At 43.8% G+C, this 11,880-nt stretch overlaps 1 protein-coding gene across 1 annotated transcript; it reads right to left on the bottom strand.

The window, feature by feature from the left end:
* Positions 1 to 218: 218 nt before the first annotated feature.
* HSP90B1 (heat shock protein 90 beta family member 1) lies at positions 219 to 9,791 on the bottom strand. The gene is made up of 18 exons (XM_027680451.1): positions 9,647 to 9,791; positions 9,093 to 9,192; positions 8,357 to 8,498; positions 8,150 to 8,266; positions 7,434 to 7,765; positions 6,555 to 6,666; positions 5,777 to 5,893; positions 5,084 to 5,200; positions 4,258 to 4,395; positions 4,091 to 4,168; positions 3,933 to 3,998; positions 3,399 to 3,668; positions 2,940 to 3,185; positions 2,527 to 2,663; positions 2,048 to 2,126; positions 1,799 to 1,954; positions 1,161 to 1,259; positions 219 to 476 (listed from the first exon to the last, which is right to left on the bottom strand). Exons 1-18 carry the CDS (start codon positions 9,693 to 9,695, stop codon positions 447 to 449), a joined length of 2,385 nt encoding a protein of 794 aa, XP_027536252.1. The 5' UTR covers positions 9,696 to 9,791; the 3' UTR covers positions 219 to 446.
* Positions 9,792 to 11,880: the final 2,089 nt, after the last annotated feature.

Consider the following 11,880-nt stretch of genomic DNA (forward strand, 5'->3'; position numbering starts at 1 on the left):
ACAGCTCTCAGATACCAGGTGCCTTTTGACAAAGCAGCACAGCAGGTTTGTAAACACAAAACCCAACCATAGCCATATGCTACACTAGTTGGTGTGGCTGTGCCAGCATCAAAAGGCATGAGGATTGCCAACTGCCCAGTTGTGCAAGGGACCATCCCTTTATTTCTTTGTGCCAGCCCACAAGGTGAGCTTTCCATATATAAATTTAAAGTTAGTGGTGTTTGGGAACATTTTATTTTGTACATGACAAGATTTTACACCAAGTCAGTTAAATAATACAAATTTACATTCATGAGGAATGTTTTTAGAAAAGTGAACTTAAAAAAACCCCTCCTTTACCCTTAAACCCCATACCATCCCTCAACATTTTACAGTGGAAAAAACCAAAACAATCTAATTCACATTCCCTCTTAACCCCCCAATGCAGGACAGTAGTTGAGTGTAGTTTACAGTTCATCTTTCACATCTGTAGATTCCTGTCAAGACAAAGAAAGAATCAGGATATTGCTTTTTGAAAGTGGAAAAAGGTTACAAGAGCCGTTCCAGAGAACAGAAACTTTGTATTACTGTAATCACAGGTTATACTGCAGCAAAATTAAGTAGCTATAGTACAATAAGCATTCTTCTGTAGGAAATTACATCTCTGTAAGCTATAGATTTGCACTAGTCACAAGAGGTTATCTTGCAGGTCTTTTCACAAGAAACTAAGGTATGGGAAGGGTTTAGCATATTCATCAAGACATCATTAAAACTGCAGCCATTAACTAAGTGAAGGCTGACTTCACACAATAGTTGAACTGTTTAGAAGCAATGCTGTTGTCTGTAGTCTTGCTACAAGTCTGTATTGTAAAAGCACTTGAAACTACATTCTTGCTGATCTTTGGTTTTGTCTGCAAGCTGTGGAAATACCACAGATAATCCAAAGCTTTTATCTCTTAAGCTTAATTTAGCTCCACCTTATCCAAGTGGATATCATCTTCTTACAATACAGTTTGATATGGAATTTGTGCTGCCTTCCCCCCCCCCCCCAAGAAAAGCCTGGAAAACCTCACACTAAAATCTAGTGTCATGAACAAAGTGAACAAATTTATTTCCAGGAAGCACCACAGACAAAACTGCACATAAATATTGGCAAGAAAGTGTCAAACTTGAAACCCTACCTTCTGTGTTTCACTGTCCTCAGCATCGGCATCCACTTCCTCTTCATCTTGCTCTGCGTCCTCAGCTGCATCTTCAGGCTCTTCAGGTTCCTCTTCCACCTGTATGACAGTCACAAGCAATTTGCTTTACTTGTTTAGGATGTTTGCTAGTTGCAGACTAGCTAAGTACAGGCCATGGAAACATCCTAACGTTTGCCCCAAGCTACCTGAAGGAGAAAGCAAGTTCTGTTTAGCACTGACCCACTGTCATGCCTTCTCCAGCAAAATACCCAGGATAAGTTCTCGCACTTATGAGAACCCATATTACTTATATCCACTTACAAATTTCTCTATTAAAGAGATAGGCACACATGCTTTTGATCCCTAATTTACTCCTGTAGAACCAACACTTAGCTAGGGACCAGGACAACACTTGAGAAGCATAATGAGGTAGCAGAATCTCAAGCAACTAGAAAGAAGAGGTGGGGAAGGGAAAACATGAGTAGGAAGTCCAGATTCATGGCTGGGCTTCTGGTGGCCCACTTATGTGGCAGGAAGCTGGATACATTTAATTGAATGCATGTGAATCAAGTAGCTGCACTTTTTAGATGTAGCAACAGTAAAGTCCATTATCAGCCCCAAGTTGAAGACAAACTAACCTTTGCATCCAGGTCAATATTTAAACTCAAACGAAGCATTCTTTCTATTCGGTCTCCATATTCCTTAGTGTCTGGCAACATATATCCTGATCTCAAAGTTGCAGTTTCAAACAATACCACTGCAAGATCTGAAACAGTTTTGTCGTCTTCATTTTCCTAATGTGCAAGAATATGAAAAACCAAAACAGACCTGTTAATTAGGCTGTGTGCAGCCAAGTAGTCAATGTTTCACTACTGTTATTTATTTACCTTGACTCGCCTGAGCATGTCCTTGATCAGTGGATGCCTGGGGTTAATTTCAAATGTCTTCTTTTGGCTAGCATAGTAACTGAGAAAAAGAGAAGTCACATCACTAAGTTTTAAAGTACAGGACCCAACTACATCTTTAAACCCATGAACACTGGTGACAGTTACAGCAACAAGTATATTCCCCCCATCCCACTTTAATACTAGTTTAATTCTAAAAACATTCAAGCTACCAAGTTCATCTTCTCTTGTCAACAAATGACAGATAGCAAATGTCACTGATGAGTCTTGCTCACCAGGCAGTTTTACAAACTGAGCTTTGAATTAACAATGTAAGGCTATAATGGAGGATAACTTGCTTATAAGTGACCTTAAAAGCACCAAGGACCATCTGAACCAAATGGAAGCTTGGTATGGGCACAGCAAGCAAGGGAGGCCATCAACCGCATTTCATGTCTGCTGCTACATAACTGAAAGCTTACTTTGTGGATATATCCTTCCCAGTTTGGTAAGCTTGAGCCTTCATGATTCTTTCCATGTTACCAGACCATCCATACTGACTAGCCACAAGAGCACACGGAGACTGGGTTAAACGCTGAGATAGCACAGCTTTTTCAATCTGTAGGGAAAATAAGTGCCTTTAATTTTCAGAGATAATAGGTTATACAGTAAATACAGTAAATAACTCTGAAATTTCTGTCACTTCAATATTTTGTGAAGAACATCTAAGATCACATTCTAACCCATTATCTTTCTGAAATAAAGGTATTAAACATGTTTATCCATAGAGACAGAGAAGCTACTGTCAAGTTTGTGCTCAAATAATCTGCAAGGTGCATTATAGCAAGTACAATAGCATTTAAAAATAATCACTACATGTAACAGAATATTTTACCTTGTCTTTCAGAGCTTTGTCTTTCATCCAGTTTAGAAGTGGTTCGAATTCCTTTTCCAAGGCTTCCCGACTCTCCTTAGACTTTTCACTTTCTTCAAACTTAACTCCTTCTTTTGCTACATTCTGAAACCTCTTGCCATCAAACTCTGGCAAAGCCTGAATACAGTACTCATCTACAGGTTCAGTCAGATAGATCACTTCATAGCCCTTTTTCAGCAGACGTTCAACAAATGGTGAGGACTCAGCCTAAGGTGACAAAACACATAAGATGCCAGTGTATCAGCAGCTACTGAAACCTGTACAACTATTTGACAAATGTCGGTACAAGAAAAACTGAACTGCAGTAGCAGCATAAGCATGGAGGCTCCACATTCACAGCAAATACATAATTCACAATGTTCATAGTACTAAAACTAGAAGCTGTAATATTTTTTACCCCTTTCTTTCACTCTCACATACCTCCTTTCTGCTGGCACCTGCCATGAAGTAGATTTTATCTTGTTTCTCTTTCATTCTTTCCACATACTGATCAAGGCTTGTGAGGTTACTCTCATGATGAGAGGACTGGAAGCGAAGAAGTTTAGCCAGTCGTGTACGATTGGAGTGATCCTCAATAACACCAAGCTTTACATTAGTGCCAAACTCTTTCCAGAATGTGTCATTGTATTTTTCCTCTGCAATTTTCTTGATCATATCAAGAGTTTTGCGAACAAGTTTCTTTCTGATCACCTAAAAAAAAAGCAGCAATATTGAGTTACAACAATAAGCATTTGGAAAAGCCCCCAATTCGACCCAACTAAAAAGAATGGATTCCAAACACTTAGTGTCTCTGATCTAAAGTAGACACAGATATTTTGAGAACAGCAACATGTGAATTTCCTGTAGTTTAATTTCACATTCCTTATGTAACAAAAACAAAACAAGCTGTTATTCTCCTAAGGCTTGCTACAGTCATGTGCTTACAATGAAAGAAATTAAGATCAATTAGCTTACCTTTAACAATTTATGCTGCTGAAGTGTTTCACGGGATACATTCAAAGGAAGATCATCAGAATCCACCTAATTGAGGAAGCAAATTTTAAGTACACCTGACAGTATCTAAAGATTAAAAAAAAAAAAAATCAAATGATAGTAAGACATTTAATACTTACAACACCCTTAACAAAGTTAAGATATTTGGGCATCATGTCATGGAAGTCATCAGTGATGAAGACTCTTCGAACGTACAGCTGAATTAAAAGAGGAGACAGCAGCCAGGTTATTTATTTAGTGACTTATTTTTTACATGAAACCATATCCACACACTTGCTTGTCCTACCTTAATGAAATCACTTTTTTTGGATCCATATTCATCAAACAGTCCACGTGGAGCAGAATTAGGTACAAACAAGATGGATTTGAAAGTTACTTCCCCTTCAGCAGTGAAGTGGATGTATGCCATCGGGTCATCATGTTCCTGTGGAGAGAAAATGCTTTTAAATGACATGGGGAAAATACCAGAGTTAATACATTTCCAGTAATAACCTTAGTTTGCCAAATAAATGCAATTATTTTGCAGCTAATCTACCTAACCATGCTTTGTTAGAATCTATCATGGAGACAAGAGTTTAAGTTACAAGAGCCTAGTTACTCACAAAAATAACCTTCCTAAGGACCTACTAAGTTTTGTTATTTTTCAATAAGCCAATCACAAAAAAATACCAAAAGCACAATAACCAATATAATATCATCATAGCACAGTTAGGACACTCCCAAGTTAACACATTATGCTGTATGACACAAAGACACTTCTAGAAAGCTGTATCTCCCTTTTTCTTCCACCATGTGCAACAAGCACCACCATTCAGATTAAATATAAGTTTTCCTGCTAACATTTAGACACACCAGTAAGCTTCACATAAGGTGGACCATATTACTTCCCAAACCTAGGCCACTCAACATTCGAGTGTCAATACATTTTCTCTGGAAAAAAGATTAACTACAGACAGAGATGTTATACCTTCCAGGCTATGCAATTCCATCTGACAGCAACTAATTAATTCTTCAGAAACAGTCCATCCTATAAGTGTTCAGTTTTATTTACAAAGCAAGAGATACTAGAGCAAACCTTTTGCTTTGGAATCATCTTGAGACTCAGAGCTTACCTTGGAAAAGGTTTTGTAAAAAGCTTTGTATTCATCTTCTTCAACTTCTTTAGATGGCCTCTGCCAGATTGGTTTTATGTCATTCATTAGCTCCCAATCCCAGACAGTCTTTTCAACCTAGGTAAGTAAACACCACACAGTATAAAGAGACTCATTCTTTACTTCAGGTTAGGTCAATTAAAGACACTCCACTGAAGCCAACACGTAAAATAGCATGTAAAAAACACCAAATATGCTAACTTACAAAATTATGCAATGGCCTGGACATTCCCATTCAAGTATATGCATTAGTGCAACACATGGGAACAAACGTTTAGTCTACACTGTATTGTGTTGTTCTACGTACATTTAACACATTCACTGAGTACCAGTATTTCTGTTCTACTGCCATTCTGGAAAAAGCTTCCCAGCAGAGCATACTTAAACTAGTCAGTGTCAGCTTACTGAAGCCTGCTACCATTTCAAGCAGTTCACTCAAATACTTATAATTAGCTCTGTGACCACTGCCCCACAAGGCTCTTGTCAGTCATCTGCCTGACCTCAACCAAGTCTGTTTCATTTACAATCTACTATCCTGTCAAGACATCTCCACTTAAAAGGAATTGGTCCTTGAAAGCACACACTACTGAAATGCACCTCTGCAAAACTGGTGAACCATGTGAGTTCCAGAACCCCAAGTTTAACAAAGCTTACCTTCTTAGTTTTTGGTTTCTTTTCTTCCTCCTCTTCTTCAACTGCAGCTTCATCATCATCTGTTTCTTCTTTCTCCTTTGCTTCCTCCTCTTCAATGGGTTCTTCAACAGTCTCTGTCTAAAGAGACAACTGAAAGTGGGGATTTGAACACCTTGACTTCCTACCAGGTATGTTCTAGTATTCTCTCATACAGCTTAATCTCTCACAGCACTAGTCTGATTTGTGCTATTTATCTATTGCAAACTTTTCTCTATACTGTTTTGTTAAATTTTCATGAATACACGCTTTCCTTCAATAAACTGGGAGATGACCATCCTCAAATTCGAGTTTTTCATAATGCTAATCAGAAACTTGGTGGATTTTAAATTGGTGCTACAGCAAGAAAACATCAGAACAGGCCTAACATTTAAGACAATGCCCTCTTTTTAGAAGGACACCTACCATGACCCCATTTGAAAACTTAAAACTTCCATCCACCAAACAAAGCCAGTGGAAGAACAATCCTTCTTAGTAATCAGCAGTCTTTTTCCTTTGATAAAGTTCTTTCAGTCAGAATAAAACCAAGTTCCTTTAAAGTTTGTGATTTTAGCAACAGACCAATTTTTGGAGAGAAACTAACCAGTCAAATACTAGCCAGAAGAGTCAGGAACAGAAGAATTTTGGAAATTAGAGAAGTAGCAGCTCTCTGGCATGTCCTCACCCTTCCTGAAAGATCTGGCCAGACAGCTGTCACAACCAAAGCCCATACTGTGCAATGCTCAGTTAAACCCTCCCTTACCTTGCTGCTCCACACGTAGATGGGGAAGTTTATGAACTGTGAGTATTTCTTTACAAGATTTTTCACAGTATCCAGCTCAAGATAATCAGATGCTTCCTCCTTCAAGACAAGGCTAAAGAAAATAAAAAAATTTTTCAGTTTAAGTGCCAGACAAGTATTTCGACATAGTTTTATAGGAGAAGATGTATTTTCCTGTTGCAGCTATAGCAATTCAGATTTATGCAAGTCAGCTTTAATAAGTTCAGCTCGAAGAATCCCTTAAAAAATATAATCCCTTCTGAACTACTCCAATGACAAATGGCTATTGTTTTCATCACTTGACGCAAAACACAGTATCCAAAAGTCTACAGGAAAACCTCAGATCAGTCAGGATCTTGATGCGCTTTCACTGGCTTTACTTGAAACTAGAGCACCAAGACCAACTTTTTCACACTAAATGCCTTGTCCAGGAAGACAGCCTCTAAACCCAGACCAAGTAAATTTATCTGCTCATGAAAGCAATGAAAATAGGACTGTCAATCTACCCCTAGTTTGAAATTCGCATCAGGCCAGTCTCACTGGTATATAAATAGCAGCCAGTTTCCAAGACAAAGCTCTACAGCCACTGTATGGGTTTTGCCAGGCCACAATTGTGTTGAGGAACTGAATGAGCCTGCATGCAGCTAAACTGTCTGGAATTACTTGCTGACAGTTCTTAGGATGCTCATGCTTTTCTTATTTTGGATGCAGTTTATAATCTGTATGTTTCTATTAAACTCAGTAAAGCTGTATTACAATAATCAAATACTAAGAGCCACAATGCTGAAGTCACTCACATACTTCAATAAGAAAACTGTATCCACACAACTTATTTTAAATCCAAAGAAACTTAGTACTTACGTTATGGTTGTGCCACGTCCCAAAGTGTTCCCTCTGGGGTCATCAATCACAGAGAATTCATTTGAATCTGACTCCCAAATATGTTGAGTGTCGTTGTTGTGTTTTGACGTGACAATAACTCTGTCTGCTACTAAGAAAGCAGAATAAAAGCCAACACCAAACTGGCCAATTAACTCGGATGTTGACTGGCTATCATCCTGCATTTCAGTCATCTTGTTTAAGAATTCACTTGTACCAGACTTTGCAATGGTACCCAGGTTTTTAACTAATTCCTCCTTTGTCATGCCAATACCCGTATCTGTAACATGAAGCATGTTCTTCTCTTTATCACACTGAAAAAAATAAAGACAAATGCAGTTTGACTTCACTTTGAATCTTAATACATAACACACTGCCCCCGAAAAATAGCTAAATGTATTACCCATTCCAATATGCCTAGTTACAATAAATGGAATTTGCAGTAACTACAGAAATGAGGAAGATCCTCCCTTCCAAATATTCCAATACTTCAGTTACTCTTTATAAAATCAGAAATATATTTTCACCATGAAAACAAGAGTAGTCTTTGATAAATCTAATTGCAAGGGTCCTGATGTGGTCCTAGTCTGTATTTGCATCAGTATGAAGCCAAAAAATTTAGATTTAATGACGGACCATCTTTTTATATTCCTCCTATCACTCCTCTGAAAGAGCTTTTTGTATCTAATGCATCTTACCTTGATTTTAACTGTAAGTTCCTCATTACCAGCCAGAGCGTTTTCATCAGTTAAGGATATCAACCGTATTTTATCTAAGGCATCCGAAGCATTTGAAATAAGCTCCCTCAGGAAAATCTGAAATAGAAACCAGTAGTCAGGAATTCCAGAAGAGACACACACACTCTCCCCCATGTTCTAATGTGATCTACTGAAAAAGGCACTAACCTCTTTATTTTTATATAAAGAATTGATAATTAGCTTCATCATTCTGTTCACTTCTGCTTGAAATGCAAACTTCTCAGATTTTTCTCTGATTTCTTTGATCTGGGATGCATTTAGGCCGTCTAATTGGATAGCTTCTTCCTCTCTGTTAGGACAATGAAAACCTGTCAAGTAGTCTCATCCACAAACAGCATCACTAATTTTATCATCAAGCAACAGCAGTAACAGCCTAGTTCAAACAACATGAAGACCCTTTGTCACTGATGTAGCCCAAAATTACACGATCAAATGACCTAAGTACAAGAGCAGCTATCCTCAACTGCACAACCTTAACCTAGAACTGGAGTGAAAATCCATGACTGCAAGTGAGACTTTTTCATAAAAAGAAGTCCAGGGAATAATTCAGATACGTTAAAGCCCCTGCACTCCTCAGCACGTAGTGCACCTCACAGATGAGGCAGTTCATGGGCACAGAGCTATTTCATTAGTAGGCGCTACACTGATGCCATTTATGACATGCAAGACTAAACCCCATGAACATAGCAGTTTTTATACAGCTTATCTGTATTGGACAAAACCAAGTTGAGTTTTCCTGAGCCCAAGTCCTCAGGGTCACTTCAGGGTCTTTTCCAGAAGTATTTTCTTTCACCCAGCTGACCAGATCTCTCTTTTGAACAGCATTCCCTCCCCATTTCTAAGGCTTCAGGCATTACTGAGCACGAGTGCCCCGCGTACCAACCTCTGCACAACTTCATCATCAGTTCGAGACCCTTCTCTGCTTTTGCCCAAGTCATCTTCCACGGTCCCATCTACATCCACCTCCTCGGCTCTGACCGATACTGGGAAAATAAGGAAACCGATGCTCTGAGCCCCCGCACCGTCCAACTTCCCCGCTTACCCCTCCCCATGGCGTTCAGCTCAGCTCTGTCGTTCCACCACTCCCGCCCCCCGGAAAGTTGAGCCCAGCTGGAGACACGGGAGATGGGCAGGGGCCGCCCCCTCGCTCCCTCCCCTCCGCCCCCGCCCGTGACGGCGCATGAGCCGCCCCGGCCCCCTCCCCCCGCCGCCCCAGCCCCAGGGACAGCCTGGCCCAGGCAAGGGCTCGGCACCGCTTCCCGTCCCCTCGGGGCCGAGCGCGGGGTCCCCCCTTCCCCAGACCCCACCTGCCCCCAGCGGCCTCCGTCCCCCTCACCCCAGCGAGCGGGGGAAAGGGGGCCTGCTGGCCAGGACCCCGACACCCGTCGCCGCCCCCTCCAACCCGTCAGAACCTTCTAGAAGCCCGCGGGCACTCACCGGCCAGAAGCAGCGCGCACGCCAGAGCGAGCCCCCACACGGACCTCATGGCGGCCGCGGTGACAAGCGAAGAGGCCGCGGTGACGACCGAAGAGCCCCCGGCGCCGCTCCGAGCCCACCCGCGCTGCTGCCGCCGCTGATGGCGCTGGAGCGGCCGCGGCCCTCCCCCTTCGCCTTATCAACCCCCGGGCGGGGGGCGCCGCGCTGCGTCCACCAATGGCTGCGCACCACGCCAAACACACAGCCAATGGGGAGCCCAGAAAGGCGGGGCCTGCGGTCGCCACCGCCAATCGCGACTTTCCATGTGCGGTTTCCTGCGGTCGGAGCGTGGCCGGCGCCCATTGGCCGGGCGGGGCGGCGCTGGGCCAATGGCGCGCATGGGGGGGGCGTGGCCCGGCCCGCAATGAATGGGCCGCTGCGCCGAGCGGCGGGGCCACGTGGGGCGCGGCCGCCGGGAGCGACGGGCGCCGTGTCCACAGGGAACCGCTTCCGGGGACACGCGGGACGTTCGCCGGGGAGACGGATGCTATGGCAACGGGAACTTCCGGTCGCGGCGGCACCCCCGGGCGCGAAAGAGGAGCGAAGGGTCACGGTTACGGCCGTAACCAGCGGGGCCGGCAGCGGAGGAGCGGCGCTGGCGCGTCCCGCCGGCAGCCTTTAGTATGCGCATGCGCCTTTGCTCCGCGTTGCATGCCGGGAGCTGTAGTTCGCGCCGTTGGAGCCCCGCGGCGCCCCCTTGCGGGAACGCCATGACACGATCCTGCCGCTCCCCCGGTGCTCTGGGTCCCCCGGCCCCGACGGTGTCCCTGTGCCCTTGGCCTTGGCTCTCCGCTCCCCTGCCGCGTGTCCAGTGCCCTCACACGGCCATGACAGAGACTGGCTGGCTTCAGCCGAGCCTTCTCGCGGCCTCGTCCGTGGAGACGCTCGGTGCTGGTGCCGGATAGAGCAAGCGGGTCTCCCTGGTTCCCAGCGCTCGTCAGGGCGACCATCCTCCGGGGAGTTTGTTGGCACTCCTCAGCCCACCCTCAGGGCTGTTGTTTATCCATCAGGGGCCCGCTGGTGTGAAGGGACACGGGGACAGCTCCCCTGTGCCGGCCCTGCCAGGCAGGGACAGTGTGAGGAGCAGCTGGGATTTGTGGTACCGCTGCTCAAGAGATGGGACATTCCCATCCTTTTCCAGTGTCCCTTTCAGGGATTGCAGCTTGTGAAAAAAACCACAGTGTGTGCAAATCCTGCAGTGCGTCGATGTTAACAGCTTATGTTAATGAGGTGCTTGAAACCACTTCTGACCCCCTACCCACCCACCTTGCCATACTGAAAAAATCTGCCCAGGCTTTCATGTGCCAGTCACCTGTTTCAGTTTACACATGTGCAACACTGGATTGGGGGAAAAAACACCGACAAAGTGACAATCACTGATTTAATGGACTTTGTACTCAGAGAGGAATGTGTTGGAAAGATACCGATCTGTGATGCTCAGTACAAAAAATAAAAATCCTCACTGGATTTACAACTTCACAAACACAGAACTAAGTCTTGGCAAAATGAAGTTTAGCACGTTTAGTTGTACAATGGGCCAGATAGTTGTTTTTTTTTTTTTTACTTCAAAACTTGGTGATGTACCTTTTTGTCCTGCTGGTAATTAAAGTACATAGAACTGGAAAGAAGCCTCTGTATTACGGTAAATAATGGTTATCTTTGGGTTCTTCTTAATGAAGTGTCATAGTTCAACCCCAGCTGGCAACAAAGCCCCACAGAGCCACTCGATCCCTCCTCTCCCCAGTGCGAGGGGGAGAATCAGAAGAGTAACAGTGAGAAAGCTCCTGGGCTGAAACAAAGACAGTTTAGTAGGTAAAGCAAGTCATGCATGAAAGCAAAGCAAAATAAGGAATTCATTCACCACTTCCCTTGGGCAGGCAGGCGTTCAGCCATCCCCAGGAAAGCAGGCCTCCAGCACACATAACAGTGACTTGGGAAGACAAATGCCACCACTCCCAACATCCCTCCGTTCCTTGTTCCCCCAGCTTTATGTGATGAGCATAACGCCATATGGTCTGGAACATTCCTTGGGTCAGTAGGGGTCAGCTGTTGTGGCCGTGTCCCCTCCCGACTTCTTGTGTCCCTCCAGCCTCCTCAGGGATGGTGGGGTGAGGTGAGGGGCAGAAAAGGCCTTGATTCTGTGTAAGCCCTGGTCAGAAATTATGAAAACACTCCTGAGTTATCAACTTTTGTTT

This window comes from Neopelma chrysocephalum, unplaced genomic scaffold (assembly GCF_003984885.1).
Source record: "Neopelma chrysocephalum unplaced genomic scaffold, ASM398488v2 Primary Assembly neopelma1_59, whole genome shotgun sequence".
Lineage (NCBI taxonomy): Eukaryota > Metazoa > Chordata > Aves > Passeriformes > Pipridae > Neopelma > Neopelma chrysocephalum.

Bases quoted from the DNA above. Each gene is read 5' to 3' on its own strand.
- HSP90B1 (XM_027680451.1), bottom strand. From the start codon at position 9,695: ATGAGGTCCGTGTGGGGGCTCGCTCTGGCGTGCGCGCTGCTTCTGGCC. The intron at 4,169-4,257 runs GTAGGACAAGCA...CTTTTAATTCAG, and splicing joins AAAAAAGTGATTTCATTAAG to CTGTACGTTCGAAGAGTCTT. The intron at 2,664-2,939 runs GTAAAATATTCT...TTTTCCCTACAG, and splicing joins ACAAAGCTCTGAAAGACAAG to ATTGAAAAAGCTGTGCTATC.